The following is a 25,102-nucleotide window of genomic DNA, read 5'->3' as shown; positions in this document are numbered from 1 at the left end:
ATGGTGATAATTACTTAATAGTTTCCACATGTAGGAAATGGTCTGGCTTTTGTTAAAAAGGGAGCATGTTTTGTTCTTTTTTAATCTGTCCTTAATCTAGTAAGTGTAAGTAAAACCTCACCAACTTCTAGTATTAAAATATTGAAGACAGCTGTTTGTCATCCAGGACGGAAAATAGGTTGTTAGACTAGATTTTTATTCTCCTTTTCCTGTCATTGTGTGTTTCTTGTGACAGTTTTATCTTGGCACTATGTCTATCTCTCTGGGGATGGGAAGTTTGCAAGTTGAATGAAATAGTTTGAGTATGCGTAGGGTAGTTCACCTGAATACTTATAGTTCACCTACCTAAGTGACTAGTTTTTAACATTTATTTTAAAACTCTCTATTTTCAAGGCTTTCTGGTGAGGCAGACTGTAATTAACATTTGTAGAAGGAAGAGACTGGAGAGTGACTCCTACAGTCCACCCCATGTCCGCCGGAAACAGAAAATCACCGACATTGTCAACAAGTACCGGAACAAACAGTTGGAGCCAGAGTTTTATACTTCACTTTTCCAGGAGGTTGGACTCAAGAACTGCAGTTCTTAGACCCCTGAATTTCTAAGACTGTTGAACTCCAGTTCGGGAACTGTAACACAGCAGAACAGTTTGATAGGTGATCACTGTAAAAATAAAAACAAATCACTCCCAAGAGCTTACTGTTTAATCACCAGAATAGAAGAAACACATTATAACCCATTTGATAGAAGACTTCGGGCTGTCTAGTGAAATGGGCTCCCAGACACAATCATATTCCTGCTGATCATGATGATATACATTTTAGCCATAAACTTTCTTTTAAAGGTGACAATTTTAGTTAAACATAAGCCTTTTGAGGAGAAAGGCTTTTATGCATCTCAGTTAAACACGTGCATTGGTAGTATCAACAAATTTGCAATATAGAAGTTGAAGATAGTTTTATACCTCACTTTTTAGGAGGTTGTATTCAAAATTAAAATCTTTCTCAGAATCTTCCAGGACATTTAAAGACTCATGTTGATAGCATGGAGGAGAAGGAAAGAAGTCACAGCCTTCTACTCACTTGTAGGTCTTCTTGTCATCCAGCTGTCACACTGACAAAAAGAAAAGATACATGTTTTTTGCTCAGATAAGAAGCCTGACATTAAAATATGTCATATTTTTTTCTCCACATTTCAAAAAGTTGTCCTTCTCATCACTGCACAGATCTGTCTGAAAGCCTCAGTTTCTGGGCCACCCAGGAACAGATCAGAAATGGAGCATGGCCTTGTCCTTTAATGGGGATACAAATAAAGTTTGTGGGGTTAAAAGTTTTAAGATAGCAGTGATACCCCCACTTTCTCCATTGTTGTCCAGCGGGGTGACATAATGACAGGTTAAACATTTGTGATTCATTCATTAAATATCATTTAAAGAAATGTAAATTCACAATAAGGGTTGAAAATTATTTGGTTTCATCCATTGTCTCTTATTTCAGGACCAAGCAGCAAACTGCAGTAGTTTATGAAGGATTCTAAAATGGGGTTCAGGAATAGCCTCTCAGCGCTACTAATTCAGATCTCCCAGAGAACTACTGGATTTCCTCATAATTGACAAAACATGAGTGACCATCTCTTTGGGTGGCTACTGTTAGAAATGGCTGTTGTTGTCATGTTTTCTGGACTTTGCCAGCCAACAGATCCCTGCCAGGTTTTGGAAATACTTCTGTTACCTCGCTGCTACTTTTCTGCAGGGATAAAACTTTTGAGGTGGCCAGACCCAGAACATCCTTACAAGGATTCCTGTTACAGTGCTACAGTATACACTGCTCATTTATCCTATTCTCATGTGCTTTCTTCTTTAGTAAGATTATTTTATGTTAAGAAAATAAGTGATATTTAAAGTCCAAAGAGAAATGATCACAGTTGTGTAAGGGGTGTTTTCCCCCTTGAACTCTGATGTCAGTAGACTGTGGGTCAGAGCTGCGACGATCTGTTTGGTTTGATGTTTTGGTGGGTTACTTAGGGGGCGGGGATAGTGTGGGACCTAATTCCCTGTGCAAAAGTCTCTTATTCCAGAAGTATGCATTTTGCCATCTATAAGCAAGAAATATGGGCATAGCAGCTCTTGGTTTAAAGTTTGCCATAACCTGTTCTTCATGTTTGTTTTAAGCTCAGGTAAAGATAACCTCCTCTTTCTATGACTCCAGTTTCCATTCAGGTTATAGTATTATTATTCAATAGTTGATTTTCTTTTTAAGCTGGGCAATAAATTGATGTTTCCAGATGGTAGCATGGGAGAGGGCATTCGGGATACAGATGAGCCAATTCTACCCTAAAAAATGTTCTAGTGGTTCACAGGAACAAGATGAGGTTTAATAACTTTCAAGGTAATTCTAGATTGACATTTTGAGGGGAAAATGGGCTCTTGTTCTAGTTGAAGTGAGCAGAGAAGGCTATAAATTAACATGTAACTTACAACATTGCAGAGGTTAAAAATAACTGATGTAGATGTACTTCTTCAGTATGATTCTTCAGATCAGACTTTTACCTTTGGCATAGTTAATTTCAGAAAAATATGCTGTGTGTGTGTATGAGGGTTGGACTTGCTGATCCTTCAGTTAGGTCTAATTTCTGGCAACTCTTTGTAATTCCAATGTATTTGATACGTAAACAATGATGTTGAATGCATTTGTGATCTGGGAGACTCCCTGGTCTTCCAGGGAAGGAGGGATGTGCAGCCCCTGAAGGCATGAAACTCCCAGTGCGTACGGAGCCAGTGGACTATGGGATACCCGTACTGTACCTTACCAGGCGTTGGTTCCTTCTGCTCAAAATAATATCTGCCCAAAGAGGGAGTGCTAAGAACCCTTAACTCGTCAGTGGGACTCGGCTGGCTCCTGGAGGGGGTCTGTGACTTCAGGTATATCAACACCGATGCCGGGGGTAATTTTTGTCCCATCTCTATGGATCTGAGTTCATGGTCACTGTGTTCACCCACCTGCCTGTGTTAAAAATCACTGAGTAGAATAGCACCAGAGGAACATATTTAGCACCTAATATTAATATTTTGTAGTCCATTTGATAAATTTGCCAGCATATGTTCTAGCCTCTGGGGGAAAGCCAGGACCACTTTTGTCTGTGGCTTAAACAGTTCAGTTGCTGTATCTGTTGAGTGTGCCAGGGGGTGGGTGAGTGTGGCATTCTGTGAAGAGGAAGGTGGTAAGTAAGGTTGCCCTTCTGCCTTCTTAAGTTGCAGGAGGGAGCTTTTCTGCTCCTCTCTGGTTGGGAGCACTGAGGACAGTGAGGAGGGCTTTTACCTTGTTAATCATTTCCTTATTTAGCTAGCTTTCCTTTTTGTCTAGGGCTTCCTCCTGAGACCCTCTTCCATCCATTGGGCCTTTGAAAGAACTAATGACACACACACACACACACACACACACACACACACACACACACACATACGCATACTCATGCACATTTTCCTTCATTTCCATATCCTTTATTTCAGGGCAGCCCATTTTCCTCTGGATTCATGGATAAATACAAATACCCACACCTTTGACCAGTATTGTTGGTCACCTGCAGGTTCTGTGTGTGAGGCCTTCATGAATAGTTACTTTCTCCATACACTAGGGAAGCATTTGTCAGAGTCTTCAGACTGGGTTCTAGAGAGGCAGAGTCATTTCTTCTGGAAGGTGGAGCTTTACCCAAAGTGAAAGTTAGCCTTGCTCAAAGATGTGTTTTGTGGTAGTTGGTAAAAAAGAAAGAAAGAAAGAAACACGTATTGGAGGTAATTTGACACTCCTGCTGGCAGTAGTTCTCTATTCACCATTTTAAAGCCCATTCAGGTTCTGTCTTCCTGAAAAGAACTGATTGCTGTGTTTACATGAAATGATGATTGATTGGAGTCAGATGGTCTGTTTTAAAGATTTTCATGACAGCCTCTTTTCCTGAGTTGGAGAGATTGGAGGTGGTCCATCTGTACGAAGTGGAATCAAACGATGGGTTTCTTAATAGCTGAAGAAACCATGTACTTACAGTGTTTTTCTCAGAATATCAACTCATGTTCTTTTTTAATGATGAGGGAAAAGGTGTAATTTGGGATTCCACAGTGCCTTGCATATAGTAGGCGCCCAATAAATACTTGTTGAAGCAAACCAAGTTTCCCAAGTCCTCATCTCTTACAGTGACCAAGACATCTTTCTCCTCTGAAGGGATTGGCAGTTGTGGCTAAAAAATAAGCAGTATCATTATTTGCTTGAAATCATATATACAGTTTGTATGAATTTCAGTATGTTGCCAAGACATGCTCTTTTTCTTATTGTATTTTCTGTAAATATTTCTGGCACTGAACTGTAAAGTAAAGGCAAAGTGTAAATATGAAGGTGTACCCGTGCCCCTTGCCTCCTGTGTTTCATCTTCGTCGGTTAGGGAAGAAGGTCCAGAGGTTTGTTTGTATTTATGCCGATCCTTTGTCCAGAAGCCCATGGAATATTGAATGTAATACATTTAGTCAATTAAATTTTAAGGAGATTCTTATCTAATAACTTTGTGTGTGCTTTTGGATACAGGCTGGGGGTTTACTCCTACACTGGTGCTGTGAATTTTACCCTTCCAGGGGATATCTCCTCGGCTTTGGCTGCCCTGTATAATTTAGATCTGTAGTTTAATTGAACATTAAATGAGTATTTCATGAAATACTCAAAGTCTGATTAATTTTAAGAAAAATATTTGGCCTTCTCTGCTGGAAGGAGCTTGTATAATTAAAACACTGCCAATAGAGGCTCACCTTTCAGAGGCTGGGAATTGCTGAGGAGATAGATACTTACGTTATGGGAGTGAAAGTGCCGGCTGTGCCCTCTGCTTGCAGAAAATTTGAGCCCTACCAGGGCTAGACAGTCAGCAAAGTGGGGAGATGCAGAGATCATCCCCTGCTGCCCACTGCCCCCTTTGTGTAGAGCATCTTGGAGCCAGATGAGCGCCTTCAGGCCTAGATCACACATAGAGGAGTGAATGGACCACTTGAAACAACCATGAGAACCACTGTGGTCATGCCTGTGCCAAGAGGTGCTGACGTGTGCCACCCTCTGAACTGTGCCTGGGAGCTGCCTACCTTGCAGTGTCTGTTCTGCCTGTTCTGCCCACTCACAACAGGACCTCCAGCTGGGCCTAGTGGCCAGGGAAGCTGACCACAATATCCCTGTTTTGGTGTCTGGAAAGGTTTTGTAACCAGAAAAAAATGTGTGCTCAAGCCTTTCCCAGCTATGCTGCTCAGCTCTCTCCGACCCCAACCCCTTCAGGACCCGGTGCCAGGGAACCACTCCCAACCCAGACCGCCTGCTCCTCCTCTTGGCCTCTGGGCCTTGCATCAGGTGCCCCCTGCCAGGGCACTGCTCCTCTTGGACACGCATTCTAGTCCATTTTCCCAGACTTCCTCTTGTAGGAATTTTGGCCATCCCACAGCTGGGCTAGGAGTCTCGAAACCATGCCCCAGCTCTCCCAGCCCCTCCCATGCTCTTATTTTTTCCTGTTGCTGGCCCCATGTGCCCTTCTCCTTGAATTGGTGTCTTTTCCTATAAGCGGGTTTTCTACTCCATGTTTCTCCCTAGGTTTACCGCCCACTTCCTGCAGCTGCTCCCCCAGCCTGGACCTGGGTTTGCCTTTTCAACAGGTGCTTTTAAGTCATGAGATGCCGTGGTCTCAAAATCAAGCCTGTGTCGGAATCATTCTGGTTGCTTATCAGTGTGTTGAATCCCAAGCCACACCCCCACCCCCAAGAGGTCTGAGGAGACGAAGGTGAGCCTGGGAATTGGCATGTTTAATAAATACACTCCAGCACCCACCCATCTGCTGGCAGCTTTAGGCAGGTGGTCCAAGGGTCCTTTTGGAGAATACCGTGCAGCAGCCACTCCAGTGGGAAGTCCGAAGCAGCCTTTCTGCCGTGGTCTGGCGCATGGAGGTTTACTGAATACTTCATGAGTGAACGGATGACAGATATGAGAAGATGAGGATGGCATGTGGAAGTGTTCTGGCCACTCAGGAGATAAAGGAACAAGATTCAAGTCGTTAGAAGCCCCTCACAGAAAACCCTAATAAGGAAAGGCACAGAAGCTTCCAGATTAAGTAATAATCATTTATAGTCATTTAATCTAGTAATCATTAGAATAATCTATGTGTTAGATTTTAAAAGTTTTAAGTGGCAGCCCGGTGACCAATCCAGCCTGGCAGACGTTTGGTTTAGCCAACAGTGCTTTAACGAGGTCTGACCCAACATTTTAAACTTGGGAGATATCACATAGAAATCTAGACTTTTTGCCTGGCTTGGGAAAGTTAGGAGTCCTGCAGTAATGGACCTGCATTTCATTCATAGCAGTTATTGGTGGGAGCTGCCATCACTGCATGCTTAGGATGCAGTAAGCTCCACCCAGTTGGCCGCAGTCCGCAGCACTCCCACAGTGTGGATGTGGGTGCACACAGCTGGTATTACAGGACTTGGGGACCTGGCTGGCTCCTGGAGGGGCTCTGTGACTTCAGGTATATGAACACCGATCTCGAGGGTAATTTTTGTCCCATCTGTTTTTCTAATTTAACAAAATTATCTCCATCTTACAAGAAAGAGGGTCAGAGGGGTATCATGAACCCAGTAGCTACTGGGCTGAGATTCAAACCCAGGCCTGCCTGGAAACCTGGGCTTTTTAATTCTCAGCCAGACTCTGTCTCACTGCCTCGCTTCCCACCCTTTCGCCCAGAACACCTCTCCCTCAGAGTGTCCCCTGCATACTTTGCCTGAAGGACACTGTAACTTCCTTGTTACCTCACAGCTCAGTCACAATTGGGCTGAGAGCAGAGCATGGCCCAGCCTGCCAGGTCCCTTGGGGCAGCCCTGCCAGCCCAGCCCAGGCTGGCCCAGCTTAGCCACACATGCACCATGAGGTACCCTTTGATGCCGCTGGTGAACGACCTCACATTTTCTTTCCTGGTTTTCTGGTTCTGCCTCCCTGTGGGTTTGCTGTTCTTATTGATCATCTGGCTACGCTTCTTACTTAGCCAAGGTGAGCTGCTTACCCTGCCCAGGCAGGACCTTAATCCTGGAGCTGGGCAGGTGGCCGAATAGGCCAGTGTGTCCTGAAACAACTGCAGAAGGGGCTTCGTTCAGTCATTTTAAGTGCTGGCTTAGATACAAGCAGTCAACTCTTCAGTGGAAAGGTGGTTTGGTTGTTTAGGGTTTCTTAACCTAGAGTTCGAGAGTGAGTCCTAGAGTTTGAACCTAGAGTTCGAGAGTGATCTTTTGAACAAATTAGACAGAGGTTATCCCTCCAGGAGATGAACTTCCAGGTGCCCCTTTCAGCTGGGGCACAAGGCTCTGTGGCTGAGCGTGGGCTGGATTTCAGCTCACTGCTCACCCTCTCGATTGGGTGCTTTTGTGCAGTAAACAGCTTGTACAATAGGATACAGCAGCCTTAGGCATTTTTCAGGTACCTGCAGACCACTCACTGTTTTCTGCCTAGGTCATGTATCAGAAAGGATCTGGCTTCTTTGGGAGGCAGGCTCATGGAAGCCAACTGACATTCACCCTGACCTCAGCATGGGAGCAAGAGGTGGGACCAAGCTGGCTGTGGAGGAAGCTAGGGGTGGCTGGGCCAGGATATGGCCTGGCTGTGTGGCAGGAGTGGGACTTATGCTCCTCTGGCATGTGTCTCCCTGAGCATCCCCTTCAGCAAGAGGTCTCTTCCTGCTGGGCACAGTGGCTCACGCCTGTAATCCCAGCACTTTGGGAAGCCAAGGTGGCCAGGTTGCTTGAGCCCGGGAGTTTGAGACCAGGCTGGGCAACGTCTCTACAAGGAATACAAAAATTAGACAGGTGTGGTGGCATGCATCTGTGGTCCCAGCTGCTCAGGAGGCTGAGGTGGGAGAATTGCTTGAGCCTGGGAGGTCGAGGCAGCAGTGAGCCGAAATCGTACCACTGTACTCCAGCAGACAGAATGAGATCCTGTGTCCCAAAAAAAAGGCCTCTTTGTGGGGACCACTTGATCTTCCACCTCCTGCTGCTGAGCGCCATGACCTTTGGCCAGCTAGGCAGGGAGGGCGCAGCACATGTTGCCAGCAATGGTCAGATGTTGGGGCAGGGTGAGAAGTCCCTCCCCACACCCCCACTAGCCCCATGATCTCAAATGTAGGGACTTGAAATTGTGTAATTATTGGGAGTTCCTAGCAAGAACCTGGGATGCCCTCTTGTCTCTAGAAAATGTTTATTTAATGTATATTCTCCTCATAGTCCCAGGGTAGACCACAGCTCTCCCTGAGGGGTACAGTTCAGGCATTGGGCCCCACAGCTGGTAGGGAGTCAGACTTGTTTGCTACTGGTGATAAAAGCTGTCTCTCTGGACTCTGGAAGACACACGTTCAGATTTCATCCTGTTTTTTTTTTTTTGAGACAGTCTCACTCTTGTCACCCAGGCTGGAGTGCAGTGGCATGATCTCGGCTCACTGCAGCCTCCATCTACTGGCTTCAAGTGATTCTCCTGCCTCAGCCTCCTGGGTAGCTGGGATTACAGGTGCGTGCCATCACACCTGACTAATATTTGTATTTTTAGTAGAGATGGGGTTTCACCATGTTGGCCAGGCTGGTCTCGAACTCCTGACCTCAGGTGATCTGCACACCTCGGCTTCCCAAAGTGCTGGGATTACAGGCGTGAGCCACCACACCTGGCCTCATCCTTGCTTCTTTTATTATTTTTTTTTTTTTCGAGATGGAGTGTTGCTCTGTCGCCCAGGCTGGAGTGCAGTGGCGCAACCTCAGCTCACTGCAAGCTCCGACTCCCGGGCTCACGCCATTCTCCTGTCTCAGCCTCCTGAGCAGCTGGGACCACGAGTAGCCGGGACTACAGGCGCCTGCCACCACGCCCGGCCAATTTTTTGCACTTTTAGTAGAAATGGGGTTTCACCATGTTAGCCAGGATGGTCTGGATCTCCTGACCTCGTGATCCACCTGCCTCGGCCTCCCAAAGTCATCCTTGCTTAATAGTTCCTAATAATAGTGAACCTATTTGCAACACTGACTATGTACCAGGCCTTGTGCTCAACACTGGACATGCATAATCTTATTTAATCCTCAGAATAACCCTGCATAATAATACTTATATCACAATTGGGGAAACTGAGGCTTGGAGAGGAGAAGCAACCTGTCCAAGGTCATACATCTGTGAACTTAAGAGAGCCAATTGTCTGCCTTCAAATCCTGACTCTGCCACCTACCAGCTGCGTGACGGTGGGCACCTCTGTGAGCCTTGCTTTTCTCATCTACAAAATGGAGACAACACTAGTACCTGCCCCCTGGGGTTGTGACAGGCTCCAGTGGTCGATACATATCAGGTGCTTACAGGGCAGGGCACACAGTACACATACACACCTGGCACGTGGTAGGTTCCTGTAGGCTGAGAAAATAATCCAACCAATGCCGGTTTTGTCAATGTGGGAGGAAACGTAGGTGGCGTGGCTTTGGATGCCTTCTTCGGAGCGGAGACATTTCTCCTACCACCCAGGTCAAGGCCTGCGGCGTGAGTCTCCTCCGGCATTCACTCTGCTTGGAGGCCCAACTCCAAAACCATCCACAACCTACCCCACCCCAAGCCCTCCGCAGACTTTCTCCTGAGAGGCTGTTTACTCCCTGGTGTCATGTGGCGTTTTGAAATAAGTCCTTTGTTAATTTTGCAATGAAGAGAAACCATCCTTAAAGGGAGGTGGGCATTCCTCCCTCAGGTTCCCCATCTTCTAAAATTCCCGATATTATTGTGTGTGTTTTGCGCTTGTGCTGGGAACTGACCCAATGTCAGGGTTTGGAGGGCTAAGAGGGGTCAGGCCACCCAGACCTGTGGTTTTCTATTCTGCTGTGGATTCCTTTATTGGAATCAGTTTGCCTGAAATCCAGTTTGAAAAGCAGACAGGAGTAGCTCTGCCGCCTCCTCCCCATCCCCACCCCCCCAACACTCCTGCTGGCTCCTCAGGGCAGTTTCAGGCCTCAGAAGACAGAGGGTTAAGTGTGGAGTACCCGATAGGATGCACTTTCCCAAGTCGAAGGAGGAGCAAGTGGGGAGGAAAGGGGAGCTGCCTGATGAAACTGGCACTGAGGCAAAAATGATAATGGGCAGCTCAACTCCTGCAGAAGCTGGTCAGTGGAGGACAGTGCTACTGTCTGACCATGACATGGCCATAAGGTGGAGGAAGCCACACACCCCCTTCAAGGGGAAGATGCCCTGCTGCCAGTATTTTACTTTTGCGATTTGAAAGGAGTTTGCAGAAGGATGAAGGGAAATCTCCAAAGAGATGGGTTTGGGGCTGAAACAGAAGAGTGGTGCAACAGCCCCTCATGGTGGCCCTTGGAGCAAGGTGTTCAATTCAAAGCTGCCTTTAAATCCCCTGAGTCCAAACGCACCCAGTGGAACTGTGGAGTGGGGAGGCTGAATTCGCATCCAGTAGCACCACTCCCTGGCTGTGAGCCTGGACAAGTGATTTCACCATCCTCATCTGTAAAGTACAAAAAATACTAGTAATTGACTTCAGGAAGTTGTTAAGAGGATTAGATGAGAAAATGAATGTAACAACAGTTCGCACATACTCTATGTTCAAAAAATACCCTCTCTAGTGAAGAACAGTCACTTCACGCCATCCTACTTTTTTTTTTTTTTTTTTTTGAGATAGAGCCTCACTCTGTCACCCAGGCTAGAATGCAGTAGTGCGATCTCAGCTCACTGCAACCTCCGCCTCCTGGTTTCAAGCAATTCTCCTGCCTCAGCCTCCCGAGTAGCTGAGACTACAGGTCCACACCATGCCCGGCTAATTTTTGTACTTTTAGTAGAGATGGGGTTTCACCATGTTGGCCAGGATGGTCTCGATCTCTTGACCTCATGGTTCACCCGCCTTGGCCTTCAAAAGTGCTGGGATTACAGGCGTGAGCCACCATGCCCGGCCCCTACTGACTTGTAAGACATACTAACTGCCAACACCATTGAAAGCCTGTGCCAAGTCCTGTGCTGAATTTTACATGTCTGTCTTCAGTTAACCCTCATCCTAGAAGATGCTGATATTATGCCCATTGTACAAACAACCTTTGTTACTTCCCTGCAACTAGTGAAACAATGTAAGAGTTTAGTAAGAAAAATAATCTTCCCCATCCCCTCCTTTTTCTCACCTTACCTCCCCAAGATGAGTCTGTCAGCAAACTCGTGCACATGCTTACTAACGTGTGCAGGTTTTCAAAAAGAATTGGGGAAGGGGGCAGCATTTGCCTTTCTAAACAAAAAGATACTACATTTCTCTTCAATTTGCTTATAATATACCATAGATATCCTGCAAATCAGAAGATACAGATATGATGCAAACATTTTAACAGCTTCACGACAAGCCGTCAGACGGAAGGTCTGGGTCTCCATGTGGTGTGACTGTGCCACAGCTTAGTCACCCAGACCTCTTGTGATCTGTGGACGTGGACACAGTTCCCAGGTGTTTTATTGTTCATGTGTGTGTTTCACCACAAAACAGTGCTACAGTGGAGATCCTTGTGCCTGTGTACTCAGATACTTGTTAATGAATGAACTAGTGGACAAATGCCTGGATGGGTCAATAACTGTGTTGCTTCACTGCCTCCTCCTGGCCCATGCCCAGTACGGTATGTCATTTGCTCACCTATGTGTCCTCCCCTCTAGTAGATGGATATGGCCATTTTCTGAGTTACAGGAACAGCCTTCTTTCTTGGTCCCTAGTCACCCTTTAAGGCCCTGAAGACTTCCTGAGGCTTCAAGGCTGGCTCATAGGATTCTGCCTTGGCCTTACCCTCAGACAAGGCTGCAGGGACACCCAGGCCTGCCAGGGGACTCCTTCCTGGGTCAGGGGTGGGAGACAGCATGTGATCAGCCAAGAGGCCTTGCCTCATGTCTCCACAGATTCAGAGGAAAATGACTCCGATGTATGCTTGGATTGGGAGCCCTGGAGCAAAGGCCTGGCCGAGTTTTGCTGGAAGGGGACACTCCACGGCCAAGAGAAGGAGAGGCCCTGCTGGTGAGCCTGCTGTGCCAGGTGAGGCCCTTCCATGGGCCAGGGGGAGCCTCAAGGCCCACCCAAAGGCTTGGGCAGCTGCTATGTGGGCAAGAGGCTGCCTCTACCATATTAGAGGTATATGCTCCCTGGCCATGCTGGACAACGGGCTCTCTCCAGCATGTGAGAGCCTTCTGCCTCATTGTGGGGCAGACCTGGTGTTGCCCTGTTGGAGGACCAGCCCCCCTGTGCCACAAGGAGCCTTTACAAAGGTCCCCACCCTTTACCCTAGGGCCTCACCCTCCACCGCTCTGCTGATGGTCTTTGGCCAGCTGTTCCCTCAGACATCTGCGTGAGGCACTCCCTCACCTCCAAGGGCTTGCTCTAATGTCACTTTTTTTTTTTTTTTTTTTTAAATGTCACTTTTTAAGCAGGGCTCCCCTGGCCACCCTATTCGATATTGAAGCCCCTGCCCCATCCTCCGCATCATGCTTCTTACCTTGCTCTGCTTTCCTTTCGCTGTAGTACTTACCGCCTTCTAATACATTTGATCATGGCTGCATCCAAAGCCCCAAGACACTGCCAGACACACGCTGGAGGCTCAGTACATATTTGTGGAAGGATGACATGGTGTGATTATTATTGTTACAATGGCTGGTATCCTTGGGGGCTCAACAGGTACCAAGGCCTGTCTTAAGTGTTCCCCTTCCACAAGCTTACTTATGAAATCCTATGATGGGGATATGATTCTCACCTCCATTTACAAATGAGAACATTTACAAATGAGGCACACACACACATACTCTCATGTGAGGTGTCAGGGCAATCAGATGTTGTACCCAAGAGCCTTCGCACCCATTGAATTCCTAGGAGACCTCAGCCATTCCAGTAGGGTTAGATGCCATCTCTATACCAATGGCCCCCAAATGTGTGTGTCTCATCTCATCTCCTCCCAAGCTTTATTATCTGTCTGCTTGACGCCCTCTCATGCCTAGAATAGGAATCTTGATTCTCACTGCCACCCAGCCAAGCAAAACAGCACCCTGATCTTCTGCTAGCTTTTCTTCATCTCCGTGAATAGCACCACTGTGGACTGATTCTGTTGCTCAAGTCAGAAACCCGGGAGCCAGCCTTCTCGCCTCTCTCTCCCAACTCTAATCTCCATCTCTCATGTGTCCACCTTTCTCTGTCCCCTTGGCCACCATAGCCTGCCCTACTCTGAAGCTGGTTCATGCAATGTGTTCACTAGCCCCCACCCTGCCCGAGTGGAGGGAGGAGGTAGTGAAAACAAAGGCCCCTCACCTACCTCAGTTGTAGTGATTTTTAGCCTTTCGGGTCCTACCTTGACCACTGAGGGCCCTTTTCCCAGGAAAACTCACTCCTATATGCGCCCTCAGAGATTTGTGGACGGGGCCAGCTCCACAGATGTGTAACCTGCAGTGCCACAAGGTCCCAGGCTCAGAAGGGTCCCAGGCTTGGTTTCATGCTTGGCTGTTGCTGTGTTGAAATACTTAATTTTTGAACAAGGACCCCCTGTGTTAATTTGCTATTGAACCCTGCGAATTATGCAGCCTGACCTGTTTTTATATCATTTGTGGCATGAGAAAAGATTTTCAGACCCTGCACAAGAACCCTATCCCATCTATCCAGAGCCCTTCCCACCCCCATCACTTACCCGCCTCTTTCTTTCTTTTTTCCCTTTTTTTTTTTTTTTTTTTTTTGGGACAGAGTCTTTCTCTGTTGCCCAGGCTGGAATGCAGTAGCACAATCTTGGCTCACTGCAACTTCTTCCTTCCCGGTTCAAGCAATTCTCCTGTCTCATCCTCCCAAGTAGCTGGGACTACAGGCACACGCCATCATGCCTGGCTAATTTTTGTATTTTTAATAGAGACAGGGTTTCACCATATTGATCAGGCTGGTCTCGAACTCCTGACCTTAGGTGAGCTACCTGCCTCAGCCTCCCAAAGTGCTGGGATTACAGGCGTGAGCCACTGCGTCTGGCCTTACCCGTCTCTTTCTTACTCTTTTATCCCAATGGCATCCCTAGTCCCAACCTTCCTTTTGTTTCTAGTTTGGTTTTCCTGGAGTCAGCAGGGCAGTGGTAATGGCGGAAGTGGATGGGAGAGGCTTGCCAGGGAGGCAAAAGGACTTTGGCAACTGTGGTGCCTCCCTGGAACCCACAACTCATCTCCTCTTCAGACCGACATGCAAAAGCCTCCAGAGGACCCAGCCGTTCTCCAGCATCGCAGATGACCTCCAGCCCTCCAGGAAGCCGCCCGAGTCTGGGAGGGCATGGGAGCAGTGAACCGGCCCACTGGGAGAAATTGGCCAATTTAATTCAGAGGGGTCTTAAAGCAGGGCTGGGCCGGAGGGTGTGGGTCCATATTAAAGAAGCGAGGGGCTTCCCATGCCCGGGGGAACCCTGACAAACCTACCAGGCCTGACCAAGTCATTCATTCAACCAGCGTAGGTCCGAGACTCAGCCCTGGCCCCGATTCAAGCCATCTAGGACCCTCTTGGGAAAGCCCAACCCTTTTCTCCATCTGTTCAATGGGGATGAGGGGCTTGCTCTGAACTTCCATTCTCTGATTTCAAACTCACTCCTTGATTGGACTTCAGGCTGATCTTAATAACAAATATTTGATAAATAGCTGCAGAGTGTCTACCAAGTGCCTAGTTTGGTAGGAGTAGGAATAGCTATAAAAGTAGCTCACATTTAGTGAGTGCTTACTACACATCAGACACTTTTCTATGTGCTTTATACATACGATTACTGGCCGGGCATGGTGGCTCACACCTGTAATCCCAGCACTTTGGGATGCTGAGGCGGGTGGATCACTTGAGGTCAGGAATTCGAGGCCAGCCTGGCCAACATGGCAAAAACTCCATCTCTACTAAAAATACAAAAATTAACCGGGTGTGATGGTTTATGCCTGTAGCCCCAGCTACTCGGGAGGCTGAGGCACAAGAATCGCTTGAACCCGGGAGGCGGAGGTTGCAGTGAGCTGAGATCGCGCCACTGCACTCCAGCCTGGGCAACAGCGTGAGACTCGGTCTCAAAAAAACAAACAAACAAAAAAACAAATACATACGATTGCTTTTAGCCCTTGTAAGAATTCTGCAAGATAGGTTGGTTACCTCTGTTTTACACATGGGGAAACAGGCACAGAGCAGTTACTAAGTTGCTCAGAGTCACACTGGGAGAGTTGGCATTTGAACCCAGGCCCCATGACTCCAGTACCAGGTCCCTCTCCGCCATGCCAGTTATTCCCCAGGTGGGGTTCTGGGGGAGGTATGGTGGGAGGCGTAAGCTTCCAGAGGCTGCAGGATGATGGGGGTTAGGGGATAAAGAGGCCTTCCAAGGTACCAACTGGGCATCATCTTTATCCCTTCTTTTTCCCTCACTCCACACCCCACCAGCCACCACAACTTCTAAATGTCCAAAGGAGAGAGAATTGAGCCTGAAATCTTAGCTTGTCTCCTGTCCTTTGGTCTCCTGGCCTTGGTCTCTGCTCTTTCTGCCCTGTTGGAATGATCCACCCAAAGCACAAATTGGGACATGTCCCTTCCCAGCTTCACACCTTCCATGCTTTCCGTTGTCCCTGGGCTGTAAAGTCTGAGCTCCTCATCAGGTGCAGAAAGCCACCCTTTGGGATTTGAGCCCCACTGAATTTGCTGGATGAGGTTTCTATTCTTATGCACAGGCTGCAACGAACACTCTTGAATCTAAATCCTTGCACGCAAGTGTGCTTCTATCCAGAGAACACATTCTGAAAGGAGAAACTGTTGAATATAAGACATGTGTTTACATTTTGCAGCCACTGCTAAGTTGCCCGACCAAAAAGTGGCCCCAAGGGTATATTAGAAGTACCTGTTTCCCCAGCCCTTTGCCCCGCTGTGCAATCCCAACATGCTGTGTTACATACACACACACACACACTATCACACACTCACACACCCTCATACGCTCACACACACACCCTCATAGACACACACACACTATCTCTCACACACACCCTCATACACTCACACACACACCCTTATAGACACACACATCTCTCACACACACACCCTCATATGCTCACACACACCCCCATAGACACACACACTATCTCACACACATACCCTCATACACTCACACACACCCCCATAGACACACCACACACACCCTCATACACACCCTCATACACACACCCTCATAGACACACACACAGACACACACCCTCATACACTCACACCCTCATAGACACACACACGCACTATCACACTCACACACCCTCATACACTCACACACACCCTCATAGACACACACATACACAGACACACCCTCAGACACGCACACTCTCACACAGACACACCCTCATAGACACACACTGTCAGACACACCCTCACATACACACACACCCTCATACAGACACATACACTCACACACTCACACAAACCCTCACGCATGCACATTCACACACTCACATACATATACACTCACACACACCCTCACACATACAGACACACATACTCATACACTCACACACATACATATACACACCCCCTCACATATACACTCGCTACACTCACATTCACATGCATACACACACATATGCTGTCACACACCCCTCACACACACACTATCACACACACATTCATACACTCACACACATGCTCACAGACACATGTCCGCTGACACGCATACCCTCACACATACAGGCACACTATCACACACAGACACACACTCTCATACACTCACACAGGCACATATACACACAGTCACAGACATACTCTCATACACACAGACACATACACTCACACACCCTTACATATACATATACAGACACACATACACACATACACCACCTCATGCATACACACTATCACACACTCTCACAGACACACACATGCACACACGCACTCTCACACATTTAAATATTTTGTTTTCAATCAGGCTGTGGCATTTAAATGAGAATGAGGAAGAAACCTGGGCTAGATGACACGCATCCATAAACACGCACAGTCACACACACGCACACACACTCACAACCCTCCCTTCTCCACACGAGCTTTGCTCCAGCTGACGAGCTTTTGTCACCACGGGGTTCTCCTGGGAGCTGCACGGGTGGCGTTGAATGAGGCCTGTTGGCAGCTCCTCCTTGTGGCTGAAGCTCTGCCTGGTGTTGTCTGCATTGTCGCCAAGTGCCCCGTTTTGTGGAGTCTCTGGGGACTGCTTACTCGGCCCTGCCCCGCTGTACTGTGAGGGGCTGCTGGGCCATTGTTCAGCCTACCTTCTGGCCTAGAAAAGCCAGTGGAGCCCCCCAGCCCTCCTGCCCCACCTGCTGAGGAGCCGACCCCGAGGAGAGTGAGTGCAGTGGGCCCTGCACTGGGGTCTGGGGAGAGCATCTGCTATGTCCCTGGAGCCTTTGAGGCAGAAGGCAGATGAGGCCGCTCCTCAGGGCCCTGGGCAGGTGACAGCTCTGGAGAACACTTGTGGGGAGGGTGGGGAGACGCCTTCCCTGCTTTGGGTGAGGGCTGAGACCCCGGGCCTCTGTGGATGTGGACGAGGTCCCCATTCTGGCACACACACACACGCACACTCATACAGAGGAGTTGGGCGTGTGACTGGTAAACACATCCCGTGACACTCTAGTCACAGGCTCCCGAGAGACATCATCCCCACGTAGCAGCCGCGGCTCACTGAGTGCCCACGCATTATCCCACTGCATTCTCACAACAGCCCTCTCAGTCGGATCATGGTTCCATTTTCAGACGAGGAAACTGAGATTCAGACAGGTTAAGTAACTTGCCCAAAGTCACACAGCCACGAAATGCCCCATTTTTCTGACTCTTAACTGGGATGTGTGTCTCCAGATCCACAGGGATGCCCTTGGCTCCTCCTAGAGCTGAATGATGGAGCTTAAGGCTGCGCGGTTGATGTTTGTAGGAAACTCAGGTGCACTCGGGACAGCGAACCTGTCTCCCCAGGCTGAAGATCGCAGGGAACCTGCGAGGACAGTCACCAGCATGACATGGGAGCACCGCAGGGGCGTCAGCAAAGCAGGGTGCATCTGACTGTCAGTGCATCTCGTTGAATGACACACCACTTGTCACAGCATACCTTCTAGGCACAGGCTGATTTTCTACCCCTAACCCTGGGGCCACAGGCCTGGACTCCTGAGTGCAAGCCCCTCAGCCACCCGTCACCATCCCATTCAGCCTGTGTCATCATCTGCAAAACAGGGCCAATCCCCTCTGCATTTGTTTCCAGGAGCTCCCATGACAAAGTGTCACAAGCTGGGTGGTTTAGAACACCAGAAGCGTGTGGGCTCATACTTCTGGGGGCTAGAATTCCACAGTCAAGGTGCTGGCAGTGCCAGGCTCCCTCCAAACCCTGCAAGGAAGGAGGCTTCCTTGCCTCTGGCAGCTTCTGGTGGCTCCAATGTGCCTCAGCTTGTGGCAGCATCACCCAGCCGCGGCCTCTGCCCTCCCATGGTGTCCCCGCTGTGTGCCTTCCCATCATCTTCCTGATATGCACGCCAGTGTCTGGCACCGATTTTCCCCTTTCAGAGGGACACAGTCTTATTGGGTTAGGGCCCACCCTACCAACCACATTTTAACTTGATTCTCTCTGTCAAGACCCTGTTTCCAAATAAAGCCCCATTCAGAGGTATTGAGGCTTAGGCATTCACACGTTTTTCATATGTTTTTAGCAGGAGAGTTCGACCCATAACACTCTCTTGCGAGGTTATCATGAGGATTGAATGTGGTAACACGTGTAAAGCTCTGAGCGTGGTGCTTGGCTGGCACTTCATTCCATAAATTGCTTTTGAAAGAAAAAAGTTGCCTGGGCATGGTAGCTCACGCCTGTAATCCCAGCACATTAGGAAGTGGAAGTGGAAGCATCATTCGAAGCCAGGAGTTTGAGACCAGCCTGGGTAACATAGTGAGACCCCTGTCTCTCAAAAAAAAAAAAAACCTGGCCGGGCGCGGTGGCTCAAGCCTGTAATCCCAGCACTTTGGGAGGCCGAGACGGGCGGATCACGAGGTCAGGAGATCGAGACCATCCTGGCTAACATGGTGAAACCCCGTCTCTATTAAGAAATACAAAAAACTAGCCGGGCGAGGTGGCGGGCGTCTGTAGTCCCAGCTACTCAGGAGGCTGAGGCCGGAGAATGGCGTGAACCCGGGAGGCGGAGCTTGCAGTGAGCTGAGATCCGGCCACTGCACTCCAGCCCGGGCGACAGAGCGAGACTCCGTCTCAAAAAAAAAAAAAAAAAAAAAAAAAAAAAAAAAAAAAAAACCTGGGTGTGGTGGCGCACACCTGTGATTCCTAGCTCCATCCAGAGGCTGAGGCTGGAGGATCACTTGAGCCTAGGAGGTCAAGGCTGCAGTAAGCTATGATCACACCACTGCACACCAGCCTGGGTGACAGAGTAAGACCCAGTCTCAGAAAAGAAAAAAAGAAAAAAGTTGAGCACCTGGAAATTAGATGCTCCGTGTACACTGTGTGCCAGGCCCCATTTAAGTGCTTGACATGTATTATCCCTCGGAATCCTCACAACCACCCCTCAAATCAGGCAAGTTTTTCATTTAAATGATGCAGAAGCTGTGACTCAGAGAGGTTAAGGCATTTGCCTGAAGTCAGACAGCCTAAGTAGCACAGCTGAGGATCAGCCCCAAGCCTATGAGGCTCCACTTCATCACACTATACAGGACCACGCTGTAGTGGGGAGTGGGGCTGCTTGGAGGGGCAGAAAGGCAGGGAGGAAATGCTGAGCTCACAACATGCAGGCCCTGGGGGACTTTCTGGGTCTGAGGGGCCTAGGACGAGTCTCTGCAATAGTGAGAGGCCTAGCTGATGGCAGGCTGCCTGGGGAGGTGCTGGCGAGCTGCCAGGGTGCAGGGCCAACAGGTCTGAGCCACTCCACTGTGATCTAACCGGCCTGGCCGATACTCCGGCGGGGGACTGGGACAGGGCTCAGCCGGAGATGAGGAATGTTGCCCTGAGCGCGGGTATACTCACTTCTCCAGGGTTCATTCTGAGTACGCGCGGCGGCTCTCCAGGAAGCAAAGGGCGCACTTCCTGACGGAGGCTTGAAAGTGCGGCCATACAAGATTCAGGCCACTCTCTCTTCCTTCCTGCTTTCTTCTGAAGGGTTCCTTGCACCTAAGGAAGGTGACAATGAGCTAGATTTTCAGTTCTGGACTAGAAGTTCATTTACCCAGGACTAACTTGTTTACTCAAGCATTTATTCATTCATTTACTCTTCCACCCATTCACCTAATGGCTCAGTGATTCATTCGTTCACTCGTGCTCTCACATATTTATGCCCATAGCCATTCACTCTTCCACCTGCCCATCCACCCATTCATCCATCCATCCAAGCATCCATCAATCCATCCATCCATCTGTCCATCCAACCATGCATCCATCCAACCATCCACCCACCCACCCATCCAGCCAACCACCATCCTCTCATTCATCCCTTCTCTCATCCCCCGTTTTCCCAACCAACCTCTCATTCTTTCTTCCATCTATCCATCCATCCATCATCTATCCATCCATCTACCCAACCTTTATTAAGCACCTACCATGTTTCCCACACAAAACTCCCTATGGCTGCCAAAGTAGTTCTGCACCCACTTCCACTGATAATTCACGTGCATATTGGGCCCCAGCTCCTTGGCCTCCTGGTGGCGTGGTTCCCTTGTCTCCTCCTCAGGAGGAGGCTCAGGAGAAGTGGATAGATGGTCTCCTGCACAGCCCTAGTCCGCAGGTTCCAGCCAGTGACAGCTGCCTGAGACTTGGGGTTTTTCAGGGCCCTTTGTGCTGCGAGGCCTTTCCTCTCTTTGACACCAGAACCATGCATGCTCCTGGGCTCTGTGGCTCCAGTGGGGTCCTGTTTTCAGTTTCTTGGGGCCCATTTCTTGCCTCCCTCAGGCCAGAGCTGAGCTTCAGACTGTAGGGACCCATAGACTTGGGGGCCCTCCTTGAGGAGGACTCTGGGGCCTCTCTTCTTGGAGTACAGGCAAATATGCTGCCTGGAAAGATTCATTGGCACCCGGAGCCTTAGAGGAGGGCAGGGCGGGCCTGGGCAATCTGGGGAAGTCCATGGCATTCCGTCCTGGCCAGAGGGCAAGAGAAGGGGCTCATGGTCCAAAATGGATGCCGGGAATAGGACACCGCCAGGGAAGCTGGCAGGAGCGCTTCTCATACATCCCCCAAATGCCCTACTGCTACACCTTGGCTTGTGTCCTTGTCGGTACCTGGAAACCCCTTCTCCCTCCCCACCCTGACACTCAGCCTCTGCTCTCCTCTCAGCTGAGTCCACACACTCCTGCTCTTAGATTTCAGACATTCTGGTCGCTGCCCCCAGGGCTCCTACAGAGCTCCATAAAGATTTGCTGAATGAATGAATTCAAGTTCTCATTTTAAAGATGAGGGGGTTAAATTCCCCGGGTTTCCCCCTTCCCCAGCCTTTTCCCAGCTAGTTCCTTCCCCTTTACATCCCGGCCAAAAGGCCAATCCCGGGAGGCTCTCTGGATGCCCCCTCACTTTGCCCCTCCCATTTCCTGCTCCCTTCCTCCCGCCCTCATGCCCAGGTCCTGCTCTCTTTACACCCTGACACCTTCCTGTTTGCTTGTTTCCTGTCTCCTTCCAAATGTCACCATCCCCATTTCACAGAGGAGGAAACCGTGGCTCAGAGAAGTCTCAGAGGGAGTAGCCCAGCCAGATAAAAACCCCTGGGTCGTGAGCACTTTCTTCCACCCATATTAGCCAGGTGCTTTATTCATGTGGTTTTACTCTGAAATCAGGATGGCTGTAGGTAATAATAGCGGCCATGCAAGTCTTATTTCATGACAGTTTTTGAAAGGCACCGTTTCCACTTTGCTGTTCCAGTGCAGGTGGGCGGGACTCAGGGGCATGTGTGTGCCCCCGCGTGCCTGCCTGTAGGTGGCCCCGGCCAAGCCAGCCCCGCCCCAGGAGGAGGCTGGACTTTCATCCTGCGTGAGGGTGTGTGGGAACTGGGAGTGCCATGGGGCCTGCCTCACTCCTCCCTCTCACATTGCCGACCGAGTCATCCTCACTGCGGCAGCACCACGTCGGACCGGGATCCTCGAGGTGCCAGCCCATGGCCGAGCCTGCCCTCCTCCCTGCCGCCCAGATGGAGAGGCTGGCCCCAGTGCCCCTCGCCTCACCATGTCCTCGGATCCCGCGGGCCCGCGTTGCTAGGCGCTGCGCCCAGCGCTGGGCCGACTGGGGCTGCAGGTACAGGGGTCATAGGAGCGGGAGGGAAGCTGGCCCTACTATGTGCCAGGGGCATGTGCTGTCTGTCTTGACAACATCTGTCTTTACAACGTCCCTGTGAGGCAGGAATCTTCCTCCGTCGTACAGATGAGGAAACAGAGGCTTGGAGAGCCCAGCGACCTGCCCATGGTCACCTGGCTGTCAGGTGGTGGAGATGGTTTCTAGCCCTGGTCCCTGGGACTCCAAACCCAGACCCTTCCTGGGACACAGCATTGCCCTGGGTTCATGCTGCTGGTCTCCTACAGGGGTCACTGATTTTCAGATTCTTAGAGGCCATGAGTGACGCCAATGTGTGCCATTTTCTTTTCCTCTGGATGTAGAGAGTATTGGGGGCCCAGGGGCTCAAGATTCAGGAGTCTCTGGGTCAAGATTCTGGGTCATTGTGTCCGTGTGGTCACCTCGACTGAGAACTGGTCACCCCTTACTCCTGCTCAGCCTGCCGCTGACAGCCAGACTAGAATTTTCAAATAGTCATTTCCCCCACTCTGATTACATCATATTACAATTTGATTATTATAGAAAGTCAAACAGTACAAGAATACGTATGTTTATTCTTGAAAACTTACTACTGTTAAAGTTTTGACATACACCTTGGAAGAACTTTTTGACATATAAACCTAAACTTGTATAGTTTAACACATATAGGCTCTCGTGATACACGTGCTTGTAAGGTTTTCCCCCCACAACCCCTCAATTAATGTTATGGACATCTCTACATGTCAGTAACATAAAGATCTAGTTCATTCACTTTAATGGCCTGCCAGGATCCAACTTATGGATATCTTTGGTTAATTTGAATCAGTTCCCGGCTAATGGACATTTAGGTTGGTTCCAATTTTTAACAATTCTAAGCAATACAGCAATGAACATCTCTGGGGACTTGCATGGGTAAAATTCACGTCCTAGACTTGTAGTTGCAAGTTTAAAAGGAATGGTCGAATCTTAGTAGACCCTGCCAAATTGCCCTCCAAAAGTGTTCTAGCTTGGAACATACCTGCAGCAGGAGACCCCCACTGTCCCATTCATTTGCCGCCCAAGGACCTGAAGACGAGACTTGTCTGTACTCAGAGAGCAGATTCAGGGGTAGGTGATCCTGATCATAGGACAACTGAGTCCTAGAATTCTCTTAAGGGAACAACTTCTAGGCTCAGGAAAGGGAGGGGGAGCTCAGTGAGACCATTTCATCCATATGGCGTGTTCGCTGAACTCCTATGTGCGTGGTGCCTGCCCCACCCCAGGCAAAAATGAGTCAGGATAGGATTTTAATGAGAATCAATTTTTAAGAAGCCAAAGACAAATTTGTTTATCTATCTATCTATCTATCTATCTATCTATCTATCTATCTATCTATCTTATATCTAATCTATCTATCTATTCATCTATCTATATGTTTCCTATTGCTGCTATAACAAATCACATAAGCTTATGTATCATCTCTCTCTGTCTCTCTCTCTCATTTATATTGGTTTTCTATTGCTGCTATAACATATCACATAAACGTAGTAGCTTAAAAAGACACAAATGTGTTATCTGACAGTTCTGAGTGCTGGAAATCCCCAAATCAGTGGTCTGTAGGGGTGCATTCTGTCTGGAGGCGCCAGGAATCTGTTTCCTTGCCTTTTCCAGCTTCTGCCGCTGCCCACATTCCTTGGCTGATGGTCCTGTTCCATCTTCAAAGGCAGCTCTGTAACACGTTCACGTCTCTCTCTGACTCTGACCTCCACCGTCATCATCATGTCTCCTTCTCTGACGCTCCTGCCTCCCTCTTTCATTGATAAGGATCCTTGTGATGACATTGGGCCCACTGGCTAATCCAGGATCATCCCCCCATCTCAAGATCCTTAGCTTAATCACATCTGCAGAGTCCCTTTGCCTGATAACATATATTCACAAATTCTGAGGATTAGGATGTGGACATCTTGGGGAGCTGTTATTCAGCTCATCACATCACCTATCCAACCATCCGTCGTCCATCCGTCCATCCATCCATCTACCTATCTACCTACCTATCTATTATGGCTGTTCCCCTGACTCCAACAGCACCTTCCCTTAATCTCCTGGTTCCTTGTGATCTTTGAGGCTATTAATATTGAATTCACTATAAGAACTCCTGACCCACTGAATGTGCTTAATAGCTACAGGTTGAATGAACAAATGAATAATACTTAAGAGAGTTTAAAATTTGAACCATTTGTTCTCTTTATTATTGAAAACAAAACAAAAAAAGCAACATGTTTATTTCCAGAACAGTGGTGGGGTTTTTTTGTTGTTGTTTTTTTTGTTGTTGTTGTTTTTGGACGCAGTCTCACTCTGTTGCCCAGGTTGGAGTGTAGTGGCACGATCTCGGCTCACTGCAACCTCTGCCTCCCGAGTTCGAGTGATTCTTCTGCCTCAGCCTCTTGAGTAGCTGGCATTACAGGCGTGCACCACCACGCCCGGCTAATTTTTGCATTTTCAGTAGAGACGGGGTTTCACCATGTTTGTCAGACTGGTCTCGAACTCCTGACCTCGTGATCCGCCCTCCGTGGCCTCCCAAAGTGCTGGGATTACAAGCGTGAGCCACCACGCCTGGCCCAGAACAGTGGTTTTTAAACCAGGGTTCTGCAAACATTTTATTTGAATTTAATCTTTATTATATCTTCCAAGTATTAAACATCTAGTAAAAATACTACCTCCACTCAGGTGTCCCAAATGTTTTTTGTCAACCAAAATTATCTTGATTGTATGATCAGTAAATGCTTTGAATTAAACTTATAAAATCAGCTTATAATAATATA

The 25,102-nt window shown here is 48.6% G+C and overlaps 3 protein-coding genes across 5 annotated transcripts in view; all 3 read left to right on the top strand.

Moving 5' to 3' along the window:
- Window positions 1-4,545, top strand: part of RALGAPB (Ral GTPase activating protein non-catalytic beta subunit) — a 108,685-nt gene extending 104,140 nt beyond the window's left edge. The window contains exons 31-32 of one of the 2 annotated variants that reach the window (XM_025399237.1): window positions 394-560; window positions 1,495-4,545. In XM_025399237.1, the coding sequence (XP_025255022.1) occupies window positions 394-560; window positions 1,495-1,524 (197 nt within the window). In that variant the 3' untranslated portion in view covers window positions 1,525-4,545. Of the gene's footprint in view, window positions 1-393 lie in introns of both variants that reach the window. The other variant, XM_025399238.1, reaches the window with a different exon arrangement.
- Window positions 4,546-6,877: 2,332 nt separating this feature from the next.
- On the top strand, window positions 6,878-14,462 carry ADIG (adipogenin). Of its 2 annotated transcripts, none has more exons than XR_003121509.1 (3): window positions 6,878-7,050; window positions 11,938-12,166; window positions 14,100-14,462. XR_003121509.1 is itself a non-coding variant. In XM_025399831.1 (3 exons), the coding sequence occupies exons 1-3, from the start codon at window positions 6,927-6,929 to the stop codon at window positions 14,131-14,133; spliced, it is 273 nt and encodes a 90-aa protein (XP_025255616.1). In that variant the 5' UTR covers window positions 6,878-6,926; the 3' UTR covers window positions 14,134-14,462. The 2 variants fall into 2 exon arrangements, 1 of the variants encoding a protein (XP_025255616.1); XM_025399831.1 differs by having other exon boundaries at window positions 11,938-12,052.
- A 7,684-nt stretch (window positions 14,463-22,146) lies between these two features.
- ARHGAP40 (Rho GTPase activating protein 40) overlaps window positions 22,147-25,102 on the top strand; it is a 48,513-nt gene continuing 45,557 nt past the window's right edge. The window contains exon 1 of the mRNA XM_025399830.1: window positions 22,147-22,286. Coding sequence (XP_025255615.1) covers window positions 22,150-22,286 — 137 coding nt within the window. The 5' untranslated portion in view covers window positions 22,147-22,149. The remainder of the gene's footprint in view (window positions 22,287-25,102) is intronic.

The sequence above is a fragment of the Theropithecus gelada genome, chromosome 10 (assembly GCF_003255815.1).
Source record: "Theropithecus gelada isolate Dixy chromosome 10, Tgel_1.0, whole genome shotgun sequence".
Classification (NCBI taxonomy): Eukaryota; Metazoa; Chordata; class Mammalia; order Primates; family Cercopithecidae; genus Theropithecus; species Theropithecus gelada.
The sequence above is the reverse complement of the archived record's forward strand: the minus strand, read 5'-3'. Positions and strand labels throughout refer to the sequence as shown.

Coding starts and splice junctions, on each gene's coding strand:
- ADIG (XM_025399831.1), top strand. CDS start 6,927: ATGAGGTACCCTTTGATGCCGCTGGTGAACGACCTCACATTTTCTTTC. Junction 7,051..11,937: donor ACGCTTCTTACTTAGCCAAG/GTGAGCTGCTTA, acceptor ATGTCTCCACAG/ATTCAGAGGAAAATGACTCC. Junction 12,053..14,099: donor GAGAAGGAGAGGCCCTGCTG/GTGAGCCTGCTG, acceptor TTTTGTTTCTAG/TTTGGTTTTCCTGGAGTCAG.